Source organism: Oenanthe melanoleuca, linkage group LGE22 (assembly GCF_029582105.1).
Source record: "Oenanthe melanoleuca isolate GR-GAL-2019-014 linkage group LGE22, OMel1.0, whole genome shotgun sequence".
NCBI lineage: Eukaryota > Metazoa > Chordata > Aves > Passeriformes > Muscicapidae > Oenanthe > Oenanthe melanoleuca.
Window position 1 is genome coordinate 2,015,217 of NC_079363.1, and position 17,821 is coordinate 2,033,037.

The 17,821-nt window shown below is 57.1% G+C and overlaps 2 protein-coding genes across 9 annotated transcripts in view; one reads left to right on the top strand and one right to left on the bottom strand.

Moving 5' to 3' along the window:
• PTGES3 (prostaglandin E synthase 3) overlaps window positions 1-13,003 on the bottom strand; it is a 134,735-nt gene extending 121,732 nt beyond the window's left edge. Inside the window, exon 1 of the mRNA XM_056515042.1 lies at window positions 12,995-13,003. The gene's annotated coding sequence lies outside the window, so the exon portion shown is untranslated. The remainder of the gene's footprint in view (window positions 1-12,994) is intronic.
• LRP1 (LDL receptor related protein 1) overlaps window positions 1-17,821 on the top strand; it is a 90,422-nt gene that overhangs the window by 35,910 nt on the left and 36,691 nt on the right. For 4 of the 8 annotated variants that reach the window (XM_056514918.1, XM_056514920.1, XM_056514919.1 and 1 more), the window contains exons 8-32: window positions 294-516; window positions 1,541-1,730; window positions 3,458-3,601; window positions 3,714-3,950; window positions 4,741-4,921; window positions 5,007-5,229; window positions 5,783-5,972; window positions 6,625-6,750; window positions 7,233-7,373; window positions 8,298-8,423; window positions 8,592-8,708; window positions 8,819-8,899; window positions 9,761-9,811; window positions 11,037-11,204; window positions 11,787-11,969; window positions 12,378-12,578; window positions 12,953-13,198; window positions 13,321-13,518; window positions 14,438-14,642; window positions 14,722-14,886; window positions 15,159-15,403; window positions 15,616-15,747; window positions 16,269-16,496; window positions 16,603-16,777; window positions 17,338-17,432. In XM_056514918.1, the coding sequence (XP_056370893.1) occupies window positions 294-516; window positions 1,541-1,730; window positions 3,458-3,601; window positions 3,714-3,950; window positions 4,741-4,921; window positions 5,007-5,229; window positions 5,783-5,972; window positions 6,625-6,750; window positions 7,233-7,373; window positions 8,298-8,423; window positions 8,592-8,708; window positions 8,819-8,899; window positions 9,761-9,811; window positions 11,037-11,204; window positions 11,787-11,969; window positions 12,378-12,578; window positions 12,953-13,198; window positions 13,321-13,518; window positions 14,438-14,642; window positions 14,722-14,886; window positions 15,159-15,403; window positions 15,616-15,747; window positions 16,269-16,496; window positions 16,603-16,777; window positions 17,338-17,432 (4,271 nt within the window). Of the gene's footprint in view, window positions 1-293; window positions 517-1,278; window positions 1,308-1,540; window positions 1,731-3,457; window positions 3,602-3,713; window positions 3,951-4,740; window positions 4,922-5,006; window positions 5,230-5,782; window positions 5,973-6,624; window positions 6,751-7,232; window positions 7,374-8,297; window positions 8,424-8,591; window positions 8,709-8,818; window positions 8,900-9,760; window positions 9,812-11,036; window positions 11,205-11,786; window positions 11,970-12,377; window positions 12,579-12,952; window positions 13,199-13,320; window positions 13,519-14,437; window positions 14,643-14,721; window positions 14,887-15,158; window positions 15,404-15,615; window positions 15,748-16,268; window positions 16,497-16,602; window positions 16,778-17,337; window positions 17,433-17,821 lie in introns of those variants that run through there. The other 4 variants (XM_056514921.1, XM_056514922.1, XM_056514923.1 and 1 more) reach the window with 2 other exon arrangements.

A 17,821-nucleotide genomic window follows, 5' to 3' on the forward strand; every position in this document is an offset into this window, starting at 1 on the left:
TCATATAAACAAACAAATATCTCAGAGACACTCCAGGCTCGAGCAGGGCTGGTGCAGACAAGCCCACAGGTGACTGAGTTAAGTCCCTTGGGCTCTGTGGTGGCAGAAGCACCGTGCCAGGAGCAGGGCAGCTCTGGGATGCACAGGTTGTGTTTTAACATGTACATGTGGCACCACCACATCTGAATCTCCTGGCAGCTCTGTACCAGACCCCAGCCACCCCTGTGGGGATCCACACATCCATATCCTCCCTGTCCTGGCTCTGAGCTCCCTGCTCTGCTCTCCTCTCACAGCAAGGTGTTCTTCACCGACTACGGGCAGATCCCCAAGGTGGAGCGCTGTGACATGGACGGGCAGAACCGCACCAAGCTGGTGGACAGCAAGATCGTGTTCCCCCACGGCATCACCTTGGACCTGGTGAACCGCCTGGTCTACTGGGCTGATGCCTACCTGGACTACATCGAGGTGGTGGACTATGAGGGCAAGAACAGGCACACCATCATCCAGGGCATCCTGGTGAGTGGGTTTGGGGGACAGGGGTGGTATTGGAGCTCCAGTGCAGGAACAGGCACACCATCATCCAGGGCATCCTGGTGAGTGGGTTTGGGGGACAGGGGTGGTTTTGGAGCTCCAGTGCAGGAACAGGCACACCATCATCCAGGGCATCCTGGTGAGTGGGGTGGTATTGGAGCTTCAGTGCAAGAACAGGCACACCATCATCCAGGGCATCCTGGTGAGTGGGTTTGGGTTTCAGAGCTGGTATTGGAGCTCCAGTGCAGGAACAGGCACACCATCATCCAGGGCATCCTGGTGAGTGGGGTGATATTGGAGCTTCAGTGCAAGAACAGGCACACCATCATCCAGGGCATCCTGGTGAGTGGGTTTGGGATTCAGAGCTGGTATTGGAGCTGCAGTGCAGGAACAGGCACACCATCATCCAGGGCATCCTGGTGAGTGGGGTGATATTGGAGCTTCAGTGCAAGAACAGGCACACCATCATCCAGGGCATCCTGGTGAGTGGGTTTGGGGGACAGGGGTGGTTTTGGAGCTCCAGTGCAGGAACAGGCACACCATCATCCAGGGCATCCTGGTGAGTGGGTTTGGGATTCAGGGGTGGTTTTGGAGCTTCAGTGCAAGAACAGGCACACCATCATCCAGGGCATCCTGGTGAGTGGGTTTGGGATTCAGGGGTGGTTTTGGAGCTCCAGTGCAGGAACAGGCACACCATCATCCAGGGCATCCTGGTGAGTGGGGTGGTATTGGAGCTTCAGTGCAAGAACAGGCACACCATCATCCAGGGCATCCTGGTGAGTGAGTTTGGGTTTCAGAGCTGGTATTGGAGCTCCAGTGGTCCAGCAGAGAACGTGCTGAGCACTGAGCATGATCCTGCTGAGGATGGTTTTGTGCCCATGGACAAAAACAAGATGGACAAGACCACACTGATGGCCAGTGATGGACAAGAGCCTTTGGGTGGGATCAGGGATTTTGCACACCTCTCTCACAACTCCTAAATCCCTTGTGGACACCTGGTGCCTTCCAGATCGAGCACCTGTACGGGCTGACAGTGTTTGAGAACTACCTGTACGCCACCAACTCGGACAACGCCAACGCCCAGCAGAAAACCAGCGTCATCCGCGTCAACCGCTTCAACAGCACCGAGTACCAGGTGGTGACACGGGTGGACAAGGGCGGGGCCCTGCACATCTACCACCAGCGGCGCCAGCCCACAGGTGACCAAAATTCCAGGGAGCTGGGGCTGAAATTCCCAGGATTTTGAGGTTGAAATTCCCAGGATTTTGGCGCTGAAATTCCCAGGATTTTGGGGCAGAAATTCCCAAGGTTTTGAGGTTGAAATTCTCAGGATTTTACAGCTGAAATTCCCAGGATTTTGGGTCAGAAATTCTCAAGATTCTGGGGTTGAAATTCCCATGGTTTTGGGGCAGAAATTCCCAAGATTTTGCAGCTGAAATTCCCAAGATTTTAGGGCTGAAATTCCCAAGATTTTGGAGCAGAAATTCCCAAGATTTTGCAGCTGTAATTCCCAAGATTTTAGGGATGAAATTCCCAGGATTTTGGGGCTAAAATTCTCAGGATTTTCAGGCTGAAATTCTGAGAGTTCTAAGCTTGGAATTCCCAGCTTGGGAATAACAACTCCCTCCTTCCTCAGCCAGAGGCTCTGGTGGGATTTCAGGAGGAATTTTTCTATGAAAAGGGATTGCTCAGGGAGAAGTCGTCATCCCTGGGGGTGTCCAAGGAATGACTGGATGTGGCACTCAGTGCTCTGGTTGGGATGGGTCACAGGTTGGACTCAGTGATCTTGGAGGTCTTTTCCAACCTCAAGGATTCTGGGATTCCTGCTGGCACAGTGTCTCTTCCTCTGAGAGCTCCGTGCTTGATGGATTATGGACAGTACAGAGATGTGGCAGCAGATGTGACATCTTAAAATATTAATGGTCCCTCTTACTCTCTGTCCCCACTCCCAGCATGTTCAGCCCTGTGCTCCCCAGCTCTGAGGGGTTTCACTGAGGGAGTTTAAAAGCTCTGGTGCTGCACCAACCCCTCCCTGCATCCATCCCCAGCACCTTCCTGCAGTTAATCAATTTACTCCTTTAAAATCCTCTTAGTGCCTGCCGCCTGCTCGGCATTTTCCAGAATATAAAATTAATCAAGAGATTTCTGAGTGGAGAAGGAGGAGTGTGATTAAGGGGCTCTCTGGGTGGTGCTGGCTGTCCCTGCTCCCAGGACTTGTCCTGCAGGTGCAGCAGGATGGGGCAGTGTGGCCATGTGGCTGTGCTGGGACATGCTGGCTTCTCCCCAGGGATCCTTCCCATGGGAAAGTCCTTTCCTGTCTCTGTGCTCAGCCCTTTCCTGGAGGAATGAACCCCCTTAAAGCCCAGGGAGGAGCCATGAGGGCATCCCCATGTCCCTGTGCCCCCCCTGTGTCTCTGTGCCCCTCCATGTCCCTGTCTCCACCCCTGTGTCCCCTGTCTCCCTGTTCCCCCATGTCCCTGTTCCCTCTGTGTCCCTTTCCCCACAGTGTCCGTGTCACCCCGTGTTGCTGTTCCCCCCGTGTCCCTGTGCCCCCCGTGTCCCCACTGTGTACCCCCCATGTCCCTGTGCCACCCCCGTGTCCCTGTCCCCCTCGTTTCCTTGTCCCCCAGTGTCCTTGTCCCCCCCGTGTCCATGTCCCTCTGCCCCCAGTGTCTCTGTCCCCCCATGTCCCTATGTCCCCCATGTCCCTGTCCCCTGTGTACCCCCCATGTCCCCCCCATTTCCCTGTCCCCCCTGTCCCTGCTGCAGCCCCTGTCTCTGTGTTGCAGTACGCAGCCATGCCTGCGAGCCCGACCAGTTTGGGAAGCCGGGCGGCTGCTGTGTCCCCTGTGTCCCTGTCCCCATGTCCCTGTCCCCATGTCCCCATGTCCCTGTCCCTGCTGCAGCCCCTCTCTCTCTGTTGCAGTGCGCAGCCACGCCTGCGAGCCCGACCAGTTTGGGAAGCCGGGCGGCTGCTCGGACATCTGCCTGCTGGGGAACAGCCACAAGAGCCGGACCTGCCGCTGCCGCTCGGGCTTCAGCCTGGGCAGCGACGGCAAATCCTGCAAGAGTGAGTGCTGGGGGGATGGGGGGGCTGCAGCCACCGTGGGCTCTGTGTTCTCACTGGGACCCCAGTGCCACCCCCGTGGCGCTGCCCCAGCCCTGTCCCTGTCTGTCCCCAGAGCCCGAGCACGAGCTGTTCCTGGTGTACGGCAAGGGCCGTCCCGGCATCATCCGAGGGATGGACATGGGTGCCAAGGTGCCAGATGAGCACATGATCCCCATTGAGAACCTCATGAACCCCCGAGCCCTGGATTTCCACGCTGAAAACAGCTTCATCTACTTTGCTGACACCACCAGTTACCTCATTGGGCGCCAGAAGATCGATGGCACCGAGAGGGAAACCATCCTGAAGGACGGTGGGTGACCCAGGGCCCACGTGGGGCTGGGCATCCGTCATCCCCCGTGGGTTTGGGTTCATTCAGAATGTCTAAATTTCAATCCAAATAATTCTAAATTGATATTTCAAACAGTAATTCTATAAAATAACATTTTTCACCATATATATAACAACTGCATTTCCCTTTGGTCTCAAGGTACATTGGTTTCATGCCAATTTCATATAGACTATAACCTTTGGGCACCAAATACCTTTTTTAGCCTTATTACAATTTTTATATTTTTAAACCTAAATGAAAATGTTTTAATCAATTTTTAAGTTGTTTTTAATTTTACTTTTAGGTCTCCTGGTGTCAGAATAATTTTCCAATCCTTATTTTGTATCAGTCCTTTTACCCGTGAAGCATGAGTTCAGTTTTTTCCCTGCTGTTCAGACTGCTGCTTCTGTGGTTAAAAAAAACTAGATATGGTCCCCTCGACTCCCTGTCGTGGTTCTAAACTTTCTCCTCTCTAATATTTTACCAACACATACTGTCCTGGTCGGATAGAATGTATTGGAAAATTAAGAGAAGCTAAAATGTGTTTCTCTCTTAATTCCCTCCAATTGTTTGCAATAGTTAGAATATTTTTAAGCTGTATTTTTAAGCTGTAGCCCAAGCCATAGAAAATGCTTCTACTCACTGAGTTATGATAGTATAAATCAGTATAAATGGTATAAATAGTTATAAATCAACTAACACTGTTTGGGGCTGTTGATTCCACTTTTTATCCCCTGGCTGGTGACAAACCCACTTTGCTTTTCCCCTAAAGGCATCCACAACGTGGAGGGGATCGCTGTGGACTGGATGGGGAACAACCTGTACTGGACAGATGATGGTCCCAAGAAAACCATCAGCGTGGCACGGCTGGAGAAAGCTGCCCAGACCCGGAAAACGCTGATCGAGGGGAAGATGACGCATCCCCGCGCCATCGTGGTGGATCCCCTGAACGGGTGAGGCTCCCTGGGTGCCCAGGGCTGTGCCTGGGGCTTGTCACAAGCTGTGGTGGCCACAGACTCAGCTCAGTGTCCGTGGCAGGTGGATGTACTGGACGGACTGGGAGGAGGATCCCAAGGACAGCAAGAGGGGCAAGATCGAGCGGGCGTGGATGGACGGCTCCAACCGCAACGTCTTCATCACCTCCAAGACTGTGCTGTGGCCCAACGGGCTGAGCCTGGACATCCCAGCCAAGATCCTCTACTGGGTGGATGCTTTCTACGACCGTATTGAGATGGTTTATCTCAATGGCACCGAGAGGAAGGCGAGTGGGGGTCACCCACAGCGCTGGGGCAGCTGAGCTGTGGCCTCTCTCCTCTACTGTCCCTGTCCCTTTTCCTATCACTGTCCCTTTTCCTATCCCTGTTCCCATCCCTGTCCCTGTCCTGTGTCCCTGTCCCTGTCCTGTTCCTGTGCCTGTCTCTATCCCAGTCCCTGTCCCATCCTTGTCCCTGTCCCATTCCTGTCCCTGTCCCGTGTTCCTGTCCTGTCCCTGTCCTGTCCCTGTCCCTATCCCTGTCCCTATCCCTATCCCTGTCCCTATCATGTGCCTGTCCCTGTCCTATCCTTGTCCCTGTCGTTATCCCTGTCCCTATCCCTCTCCCTCTACTTGTCCCTGTTCCTGTTCCTGTTCTGTCCCTGTCCTGTCCCTGTCTCTGTCTCTGTCCCTATCCCTATCCCTCTCTCTCTTCCTGTCCCTGTCCCTGTCCCTGTCCCTGTCCCTGTCCCTGTCCCTGTCCCTGTCCCTGTCCCTGTCCTGTCCCTCTCCCCAATGCCCATCCCACCTAACTCATCCTCTCTCCCCTCCCCTCACCCAGGTGGTGTACGAGGGCCCGGAGCTGAACCACGCCTTCGGGCTGTGCCACTACAGCAACTTCCTCTTCTGGACCGAGTACCGCAGCGGCAACATCTACCGGCTGGACCAGCCCTCCAAGGGCGTCACCCTGCTGCGCAACGAGCGCCCGCCCATCTTCGAGATCCGCATGTACGACGCGCAGCAGCAGCAAGGTGAGCGCAGAGGGCTGGGGGCGAGTCTCAGCTGCCTGAGCATCACTCTGTTCTACTTTGTAACTCACTAGAATTTGAATGTAACACGTTAGGTTACGTGCAAACTACTCATGATTTGTTGTATTTGAACAATGTAAGCAATATTTTTATTACAGCTCTATTATGTCTAAGTGCTGTCTACAGCTGTAGTTCTAAAACCTTTACTAAAAACATTATTGTGTTTTTCAACCTTCACTAGAACTCACACTTTTACTTTAGTATCTAAACTTTTTACTTACTAAAAGCTCATACTAAATTACTTACTAAATTATTTACTTATTAGAGCTCATACTAAAACTTACTTAATTATCCTAAAACTTAAACTTACACCTCTACCTTATGTGTAAGTAGCTTGATATACTTCAATCTATATATAAGCTTTAATTCAATCCCTGCACTCTGTAAAAAAATTCAATGGCTTCTAACTCACTAACTCCAACACTGCCATTCCAGCCTTGCCTCTTTTTCCCACCTTAATTCCATCAGGCTCTGTGTCCCTGTGGCCTCTCCAGCTGTTGAGGGATTGCAGGGGTTGGGGGCTCCTGTCACCCCCGTGGGTCTCAGGGGTCCCTGGGCACTGAGCTGCCGTCTCCTCACCCCTTTCCCTCCACAGTGGGGTCCAACAAGTGCCGTGTGAACAACGGGGGCTGCAGCAGCCTGTGCCTGGCCACGCCCCGGGGCCGGCAGTGCGCCTGCGCCGAGGACCAGATCCTGGGGTCAGACTCTGTCACCTGCGAGGGTGAGGCCTGGGGACTCTTCCCTCACTTGACTGGAGCTTCCTGGTGGTTCTAGTGGGGTCTGGATAGCTCCAGGAGCTCCCAGGGCAGAATTCAGCTTCTCAGCTAGCCAGGAATGAGATCCCAGGAGTTGCTGTAGAGGTTCTAAAAGTCGCTTTATTTCTTTGAAGGGTTCTACCGGCAAAATCCAGATACACAGCACAGCAAGGGGTTTTTGTAGGGTTTAGGGGGATTGAGGTTCTAACCAGTAAAATTATAAGTTGAACTATCTAATTACTTCGAGATTCTAGGTGAGAAAAGACCAATCATTTAGTAAAGTTAAAGACCAATAGAAATCCTAAATGATAGCAGGGGTTTTGATAGGGGGGGAACATTTCTCATGAAAAGTTTCATTGTCTCAGGGTATGAAATCCCAAGGGCCCTTTTCAGGCAGAGTTGTACCATCCACCTGGTTCAAACCCTTCCTGTGCTTTCCCCTGGGCAGCCAACCCCTCCTACATCCCCCCGCCGCAGTGCCAGCCCGGCGAGTTCGCCTGCAAGAACAACCGCTGCATCCAGGAGCGCTGGAAGTGCGACGGCGACAACGACTGCCTGGACAACAGCGACGAGGCACCCGAGCTCTGCCGTGCGTCACCCCTGCTGGGGAGCCCCCAGATGTGGGGCAGTGGGCAGCCAGGACCCCTCTGTCCCCTCTCTAGGAGATATGGGAGGAAAATGGGAAAATGTTGATTCAGATTCTGATATCAAGTTTGAGGCTCCAGCCCTTTTCTGTCCCAGTTTTTCTCTCAGTTGGGCATAGAGGAGGGATGGGATGGGATGGGATGGGATGGGATGGGATGGGATGGGATGGGATGGGATGGGATGGGATGGGATGGGATGGGATGGGATGGGATGGGATGGGATGGGACAGGATTGGGTAGCCAGGACCCCACTGTCCCCACTCTAACTCTAGGAGGTATAGGAGGAAAATGTTGATTGAGATTATGATGCTAAATTTGAGGCTTCAGCCCTTTTCTGTCCCAGTTTTTCTCTTAGTTGGACGTAGAGGAGGGGTAGAATGGGATGGGATGGGATGGGATTGATGGGGTGGGATTGATGGTGGGATGGGGGGCAGCGTTGGGTAGCTAGGGTTGGGTAGCTCTGTCCCCTCTCCAACTTGAGGAGAGGAGGAGATATAGGAAGAAAATGTTGATTGAGTTTCTGAACCCAAGTTTGAAGCTCCAGCCCTTTTTTGTCCCAGTTTTTCTCTTAGTTGGGCATAGAGGAGGGATGGGATCAATGGGATGGGATGGGATCAGTGGGATAGGATCACTGGAATGGGATAATGTGATAATGGGATAATAGGATGGGACTCTCTCTGCTGTGGATGTGGCTCCCAAAACCCTGAGTGAGGAATGGTGGGACTAAGGAAAAGGCTTTGTCTTTGTGTGTGGAGTCAGGGGTGATGCATGCTCCTGGTGTCCCTGCCTGGGATGGGATGGGATGGGATGGGATGGGATGGGATGGGATGGGATGGGGGGCAGGTCCTGAGTGTGTTTGCCCCCCACAGACCAGCACACCTGCCCTTCTGACCGCTTCAAGTGCAAGAACAACCGCTGCATCCCCAACCGCTGGCTCTGCGACGGGGACAACGACTGTGGCAACAACGAGGACGAGTCCAACTCCACCTGCTCAGGTGAGGACCCTGCCTGGTCCTCAGGGGGTCACAGCAGAGACACTGCCTGAGGTGTTGGGGTCTCACATGTGCCTGCACCTTGGCTGAGCCCAGGGGGTTGTTCCCCACCTTCCCCTGGCCAAACGAGGTGCTGTGTGTCACTGACTCTCCGTCTGTCCCTCCTGGCAGCCCGGACCTGCTCCCCAAACCAGTTTTCCTGCGCCAGCGGCCGCTGCATCCCCATCTCCTGGACGTGTGACCTGGACGATGACTGCGGGGACCGCTCTGACGAGTCTGCCTCGTGTGGTGAGCTGGGACTGGGAGCACTGGGAGCACTGGGGGCACCCTGGGGCTGTGAGGGTTGGGGTGCACACGAGGTATCCCCCGTGCTGACAGTGCCTCTGCCTCCTCCTCAGCCTACCCGACCTGCTTCCCCCTGACACAGTTCACCTGCAACAACGGGCGCTGCATCAACATCAACTGGCGCTGTGACAACGGTGAGGACCCGGCCCCCTGCTGCCCCCGAGGGGATGGCGAGACCTGAGGAGGGGCTGCAGCCTGGCAGGGACCCCATTCTGGCAATTTGGGCCAGTTCTCATCGTGTGCTGAAGGGCAGAGCCCAACCCCAAGGGGGCTCAAAGCTGAGCCCATCCTGCAGCCCCCAGCCCCGTGTTTCCCTGAGAGCTTCAGGAATAACCTGGCAGGGATTGTTCCAGACCTTGGCATCCTCTACAAGGTTTCCAAAACTCTGTCGTGGTGCTGGTACCAAGTGTGGCATGGCCAGAGCTGCTGGTGGGGCTGAGCCAGGTGCTGCAGCCCCAGGGAAGGCAGGAGATCTCTCCCAGCCAGTCCCATCAGCCCTTGGATCTTTCCAGGGCCAGGCCTGGGACAGAGGGTTTGCCCCAAGGTTGCTTTCCTTTCCCACAAGTTTATTTCAGTCTTGGAGCCACTCTGCCTTGTTAGGAATAATCAGTGCCTTGAGAGCAGGGCAGACACTGGTGAGCTGAGCAGAGCTGTGGGTGCAGGACTCTGCCTGGAACCTTCCTGAGCTCCCTGGAGCTGCCAAGGGATGGAATCCCCCACTGTGGCAGCCAGGCTGTGGCGTGGAGCCCCTGGTGTGGAGCCTTGCCAGGTGCCAGGGCAGGAGCTGAATCCCACCCTGGCTGCCCCCCACTCCCCCAGCACCCTCCCCTGCTTCTGGTCTCGCCTCCCAGGCTGCCTGGTGCCTCTGTGTGTCCGTGTGTCTGTCCGTGTGTCCCTGTCCCGTGCCACCCGCTGTGCGTGTGCCGTGCTTGTCACCGTGCCGTGTTGTGTTTGTCACCGTGCCCACGCTCCTGTCTGGTGGTTCTGTGTTTCAGAAAAAGATTGTGGGGATGGCTCTGACGAAAAGAACTGTCCAAAGCCTACCGGTTAGTGCATAGATCAACATGCACCAGATCCCCACCTGGCCCCCAGCCCCAGCCCTGCCCCTCCAGAGGGCTGTGAGCCCCGGGGGCTGCTGCTCTGGACACTGGCAATGCCCCCCACCCTCTCCAGCAATGTCCCCTGTGCCTCTGGCAATGCCCCCCACCCTCTCCAGCAATGTCCCCTGTGCCTCTGGCAGTGTCCCCCAGCTCTCCAGCAAAGCCCCTGTGCCTCTGGCAGTGTCCCCCAGCTCTCCAGCAATGCCCTCTGTGCCTCTGGCAATGTCCCCCAGCTCTCCAGCAATGTTCCCCATGCTCCCCAGCAGCGGGATGGATGTGCCAGGTGTCAGGGAGTCATTGGTCCTGCCAGCTCACTGAGCAGAGCCACTTGGGAAGCTCCTCTTGGTGGGAGCCTGGAGAGGTCAAGGATTGTAGGTGCAGGAATTGAGCTGCTGGAGAGGCCATGGGGCAGCTGGCAGTGCCACTGTCCCTATCAGTGCCATTATCTCCATCAGTGCCACCGTCTCCATCAGTGCCATTATCCCTATCAGTGTCATTGTCCCTGTTAGTGCCGTCATCCCCATCATTGCCACTGTCCCCATCAGTGCCATCATCCCCATCAGTGCCACCGTCTCCATCAGTGCCATTATCCCCATAATGTCACTGTCCCCATCAGTGCCATCATCCCCATCAGTGCCATCATCCTTGTGCCCATCCTGAGGCACCAGGAAGCGAATCCCCTTGACCAGTCTCAGGTGGGGCATCCACAGTGGAGCCCTGTGCTGGTCCCAGCCCCCTCCATGCCAGGCAGGCAGAGGGGCTGCATTGCCAGTGTCCAGGTACCCTCAGACCAAACCTCCTCACAGCAGGTGTGGGGTTTTCCTCCAAGCAATCTGACCCCCATAATTGGCTGCCCCAGCCCCCCTCCCCATGGGTGCACCCCCAAAGGAGCACCTGTCCCCCCAAAGTGGAGCCCCCTGTGGTGCAGGGCACCCAGGGCCCCCCAGGTTCATGGCTGATCTATGCAGTTTCTGTGTTTCATTTTCTCTGTGTGCTGCTGGTGCTGTGGGGTGGGGGGGTCTCCAGCCCGTGGTGGAGAGGGGCTGCTGTCACCCCACGTCCCACAGGCGTGGCCTGTCCGCTCCCTGTTGTCCCCTGCTGTCCTCCCTCCTGCCAGCCCCCTCCTTTCTGGGCCCCTGCTGAGCCCTGCCCGCCCCCCTTCCCTCTGCAGACAACGACTGTGGGGACAACAGTGACGAGGCAGGCTGCAGCCACTCGTGCTCCAGCAACCAGTTCAAGTGCAACAGCGGGCGCTGCATCCCCGTGCACTGGACCTGCGACGGGGACAACGACTGCGGCGACTACAGCGACGAGACCCACGCCAACTGCACCAACCAGGGTGAGCCAGCACGCAGGGGGACCCCAGCCACTGCCCCCAGAGCCAAACCCTGCCCTGGGCAGAGCCACCCTGCTTCTCTGCACCTTCTCTGCCCACACTCAGATGCTTTTGGGCGGCTCCAGCTGTTTCCCTGCTGGCTGAGTGCTGGTCCCTACCCACACCAGCTGTACCAACCAGGGTGAGCCCAGCACACAGGAGGGACCCCAAGCACTGCCCAGAGAGCCAAACCCTGCCCTGGGCAGAGCTTCTAGGCAGGGAATTCTGCACCTTCTCTGCCCACACTCAGATGCCTCTGGGTGCCTCCAGCTGTTTCCTTGCTGGCTGAGTGCTGGTCCCTGCCCACACCAGCTGTACCAACCAGGGTGAGCCCAGCACACAGGAGGGACCCCAAGCACTGCCCAGAGAGCCAAACCCTGCCCTGGGCAGAGCTTCTAGGCAGGGAATTCTGCACCTTCTCTGCCCACACTCAGATGCTTTTGATTGGCTCCAGCTGTTTCCCTGCTGGTTGAGTCCTGGTCCCTGCCCATTCCTGGAGCCCCCAGCTCCGTGGGGTGCAGGCAGTGAGCAGTGCCCTCCCCACAGCCACACGCCCACCTGGGGGCTGCCACACGGACGAGTTCCAGTGCAGGCTGGACGGGCTGTGCATCCCCATGCGCTGGCGCTGCGACGGCGACACGGACTGCATGGACTCCAGCGACGAGAAGAGCTGCGAGGGCGTCACCCACGTCTGCGACCCCAACGTCAAATTCGGCTGCAAGGACTCGGGTGAGAGCGAGGGCAGGGGATCCCACCTGGGGGCGGTGCTGGGCTGTTCTTGGTGCTGGGATGATGGGGAAACACAAGCAGATAATAGGGAAACACAAGCAGCCAGCCTGTGCACCATGATCCTGATGGATGGTGTCATCCTCAGATCCCTTCTCCCCTTCTCTGAGGAAGGGATTGGGACACACTTTGATAGGTTGGGGACAAGGGTGGAGGGACACCAGTTCTGACCCTCTGAGCCCCCAGTGCCCCCATGTGCTTCCCCCAGGCCCTTCCATCACCTGTCCCGTCTGGGCCAGCTCTGGTCCAACTTTTGGGGAGCCCTGAGCTACTCAAACACCTCCATAACACCTGGAAATGCCTGGAGTAATTAACATCCCTTCTGGTTCTGCTCTGCCCCCTCCCCACCAGCCCGCTGCATCAGCAAGGCCTGGGTCTGCGACGGGGACAGCGACTGCGAGGACAACTCTGACGAGGAGAACTGCGAGTCCCTGGTGTGCAAACCCCCCTCTCACACCTGTGCCAACAACACCTCCATCTGCCTGCCCCCCGAGAAGCTCTGCGACGGCTCCGACGACTGCGGCGACGGCTCCGACGAGGGCGAGCTGTGCGGTGAGCTGGGGACACTGGGACACGGGGACCTGGGGACATGGGGACACTGGGGACACGGGGACCTGGGGACACTGGGGACATGGGGACACGGGGACACAGGGATACTGGAGACATGGGGACAATGGGGACACTGGGGACATTGGGGACACGGGGACACTGGGGACACAGGGACAGTGGGGACACTGAGGACACAGGGACACTGGGGACACGGGGGGTACGGAGACACTGGGGACACAGGAACACTGGGGACACTGATGACTCTGGGGACACTGACGACACTGGGGACACTGGGGACATGGGGACATGGAGACACTGGGGACACGGGGTGACCCACACAGGGACAGGGAGGTGACCAGCACGTCCTGTCCCCACAGACCAGTGCTCCCTCAACAACGGCGGCTGCAGCCACAACTGCACGGTGGCTCCGGGCGAGGGCATCGTGTGCTCCTGTCCCCTGGGCATGGAGCTGAGTGCTGACAACAAGACCTGCCAGATCCAGAGCTACTGTGCCAAGCACCTCAAGTGCAGCCAGAAGTGCGAGCAGGACAAGTACAATGTCAAGTGCTCCTGCTACGAGGGCTGGATGCTGGAGCCTGATGGAGAGAGCTGCCGCAGCCTGGGTGTGTTTTGGGGGGCACCAGGGACTGGTAGCTGCTTCAGGGGGGGTTATCCTCTCATGGAGCTGGGGGTGCTGGTGGGATCTGTGTGCTGACAGTGTCCCCTGCCTTGTCCCTGTCCCCAGACCCCTTCAAGCCGTTCATCATCTTCTCCAACCGCCACGAGATCCGGCGCATCGACCTGCACCGCGGGGATTACAGCGTGCTGGTGCCAGGGCTGCGAAACACCATCGCCCTGGACTTCCACCTCAACCAGAGCTCCCTGTACTGGACAGACGTGGTGGAGGACAAGATCTACAGGGGAAAGCTGCTGGAGAACGGGGGTGCGCACCTGGGGGTGGGGGGAAGCAGGGGTGCAGGTCTGGGGTCAGTCATTCTGTCAGTGGAACCCCCACGGGGATGCAGCAGCTGAAGCCCACAGCCCTGATAGTGATTCTGTTCTGCTCTCATTATGCAGTAGTTAATTAGCATTCCCAGCGCTTCCCTGCTGGTAATTGCAGCCCAGCAGCTGGGCACAGAGAGGACACTCTCCTCATCAGTGCTGCTCCCACACTGGGGAGGCTGAGCCCTTCGGGGCCTGGGTCATGGATGGGGGCTGAGCCCTTTGGGGTCTGGACTGTGGATAGGGGATGCTGAGCCCTTTGGGGTCTGACAATGGATGGGGGTGCTGAGCTCTTTAAGGTCTGACAATGGATAGGGGGGTGCTGAGCCCTTTGGGGCCTGGGTCATGGATGGGGGCTGAGCCCTTTGGGGTCTGACAATGGATGGGGGTGCTGAGCTCTTTGGGGTCTGTGCTATTGATAGTGGGTGCTGAGCTCTTTGGGGTCTGGACTGTGGATAGGGGGTGCTGAGCTCTTTGGGGTCTGGACTGTGGTTGGGGGCTGAGCCCTTTGGGGTCTGACAGTGGATAGGGAGTGCTGAGCTCTTTGGGGTTTGGACTATGGATAGGGGGTGCTGAGCCCTTTGGGGTCTGACAATGGACAGGGGCTGCTGAGCCCTTTGGGGTCTGGACTGTGGATAGGGGGTGCTGAGCCCTTTGGGGTCTGACAGTGGATAGGGAGTGCTGAGCTCTTTGGGGTTTGGACCATGGACGGGGATAGTTCAGACCCTGTTTGGGGAGGACATGCCCCCCACAATCAACCCCAGCTGAGCTGGGTGGAGCTGTTGAGGATATGGGAGTGGTGGTGCTGGGTGGGCTGGGGAAGGGGTCACCATCCTGAACCTTCACTTTGTGCCCCACAGCTCTGACCAGCTTCGAGGTGGTCATACAGTACGGCCTGGCCACCCCTGAGGGACTGGCCGTGGACTGGATCGCTGGCAACATCTACTGGGTGGAGAGCAACCTGGACCAGATCGAGGTGGCCAAGCTGGACGGCACCATGAGGACCACGCTGCTGGCCGGGGACATCGAGCACCCGCGCGCCATCGCGCTGGACCCTCGCTACGGGTGAGTGCTCAGGGGACCATCCTGGGGGATCCTGGGGGGGACACAAGGTCCTGTCCTTGCTCACAGTCCCTCCTGGCAGGATCCTGTTCTGGACAGACTGGGATGCCAGCCTGCCCCGCATCGAGGCCGCCTCCATGAGCGGCGAGGGCCGGCGCACCATCCACAAGGAGACGGGCTCTGGGGGGTGGCCCAACGGGCTCACTGTCGACTACCTGGAGAAGAGGATCCTCTGGATCGACGCCAGGTAGGGCCAGGACACCTTTCTCTGTGTCCCCCTCTCTGTCCCTCCCAGTCTGGATCTTCCCCTCGCTCCAGAGTTGTGCTGGGCTGGGAGTGAGAAGCCTTTGCACTGTTTGTGTCTCCAGCACTTGCTCTGGGTTTCCTCCTCTGTGGATCCCTGGTGTAAATCAGCAGCCATCCCAGCACTGCTAAGACCCTGCTGGTTGTTGCTGTTGGGTTAAAAACCCTGAGGTGCCCCCTCCTCACCCTCCTCACCCTCTTCTCCCCCCGGCACAGGTCGGACGCCATCTACTCAGCCCTGTATGATGGCACGGGGCACATCGAGGTGCTGCGGGGACACGAGTACCTGTCCCACCCCTTTGCTGTCACCCTCTACGGTGGGGAGGTGTACTGGACTGACTGGCGCACCAACACCCTGGCCAAGGCCAACAAGTGGACTGGGCACAACGTGACCGTGGTGCAGAGAACCAACACGCAGCCCTTTGACCTGCAGGTGTATCACCCCTCCCGGCAGCCCCTGGGTGAGTGCAGGGGGGGACGGGGTGGGGGGACATGAGGGGTGGCACTGTGCCCACACCCCCCTGGAGCAGCAGGTGTGTGCTGCTCTCATCCCTGTGGCTGCCCCTTTGCCCATCAGGTGATGAGGGTGATGCTTGATGGGGCAGGGTCTGGGGGGCTGCAGCTCTTGGGGGTCTCCTGGGTGGGTGTTGCTGAGTCCTGTCCCCTTCTGCAGCTCCTAATCCCTGTGAAGCCAACGGGGGCAAAGGGCCGTGCTCCCACCTCTGCCTCATCAACTACAACCGCACCTTGTCCTGTGCCTGCCCCCACCTCATGAAGCTGGACAAGGACAACACCACCTGCTATGGTAGGTGCAGCTGCCTGGGCTAGGGTGGTTTTAGCTTGGGGCTGCTACGGGGTCTGGATAGCTCCAGGAGCCCCCAGGGCAGAATTCAGCCTCTCAGCTAGCCAGGAATGAGATCCCAGGAGTTGCTGTAGAGGTTCTAAAAGTAGCTTTATTTCTTCAAAGGGTTCTACCAGCAAAATCCAGATACACAGCACAGCAAGGGGGTTTTATAGGTTTTAGGGGGATTGAAGTTCTAACCAGTAAAATTATAAGTTGAGAACGATCCAATTACTTCGAGATTCTAGGTGAGAAAAGACCAATCATTTAGTAAAGTTAAAGACCAATAGAAATCCTAAATTATAACAGGGGTTTCAGTAGGGGAGGGAACATTTCTCATGAAAAGTTTGGGTGTGAGATCCCAAGGGCCCTTTTCAGGGACAGTTGTATCATCCACAGTAGGAGTCTGTGGTCCCAGTGTTCCCAGCCCCAGCTGGAGGGTCCAGAGCTGAGGCCCCAGCTCACATCCTGCCCTTCTCTCGCAGAGTTTAAGAAGTTCCTGCTGTACGCGAGGCAGATGGAGATCCGGGGCGTGGACATCGACAACCCCTACTACAACTACATCATCTCCTTCACCGTGCCCGACATCGACAACGTCACCGTGGTGGATTACGACGCGCTGGAGCAGCGCATCTACTGGTCAGATGTCCGCACCCAGACCATCAAGAGAGCCTTCATCAACGGCACCGGCGTGGAGACCGTGGTCTCTGCAGGTTGGTGTGGCCAAAATTGGGACCTTCAGCTCCCTGGGATCAGCCCTTCCTCTTCATTCAGCCTCATCCTCGCGGCTGATGGGCTCCTCTCTCCGTTCCCTTGCAGATCTGCCCAATGCTCACGGCCTCTCCGTGGACTGGGTTTCCAGAAACCTCTTCTGGACCAGCTATGATGCCAACAAGAAGCAGATTAATGTGGCCAGGCTGGATGGCTCCTTCAAGAATGCTGTGATCCAGGGGCTGGACAAGCCTCACTGCCTGGTGGTGCACCCACTCCGGGGGTGAGTCTGGGGGACTGGTGCTGATGGATGGGGGTGCACACCCCAGAGGTTCCAAGGCCTGGACTTGTTTTAGGGGTAAAATTCCCCTTTCAGGGACTCCCAAGGCTTGGGATTATTTTTGGGGTGAAACAACCCCTTCAGAGGCTTCAAGGTCTGGAATAGTTTATGGGGTAAAACAAGTAAAAAACCCTTTCAGCACAGCTCAGTGGTTCCAAGGCATGGGATTGTTGGAATTGTTTTTGGGGTAAAACAGGTAAAAAACCCTTTTCAGCACATCCCACACAATCCAAGGCCTGGAGTTATTTTTGGAGGTGAGGAGTGTGCTGTGTGTCTGTGTGTGAAGGGGAGTGGGCTGTGATAAGTGTGCACCCACCAGTGTGTGCCAGTCCAGGTGTGCTGGGGGCTTTGGCAACCCCCAAACCCCCTCCTGGGGGTGGGACGAGGGGCTGTGGGGCTGCCCAGCCTGTGCCACGAGCAGGTGAGGGGCTCTGCAAGGCTGGGGGAGGTTCAGGGGGCTGCTGGCACCGTGGCCCCTCACCCACTGTCCCCTCACCTTGCAGGAAGCTGTACTGGACAGATGGGGACAACATCAGTGTGGCCAACATGGACGGCAGCAACCGCACGCTGCTCTTCACCAACCAGAAGGGACCTGTTGGTACGGACCCCCCATGGCCCCCAGGAGCCCCCACCTCACCTTGCTGTCCTGCAGGGCCTCTGGCTCCTTGAGGGTGGCAGCTGTCCTGTGCTGGGTCACCATGAGCTGCCTGCTCTCCTCATGCCATCCCATTGATCCCATCCCATCCTATTCCATTGATCCCATCCCATCCCATTGATCCCATTCCTATTGATCCCATCCATTGATCCCATCGATCCCATTGATCCCATCCCATTGATCCCATCCCATCCCATCCCACTGATCCCATCCCATTGATCCCATCCCATCCCATCCCATCCCATCCCATCCCATCCCATCCCATCCCATCCCATCCCATCCATCCCACCTCCCTCTCTGTGATTCTCCCTCTGTGCCACCACCTTGGTGAC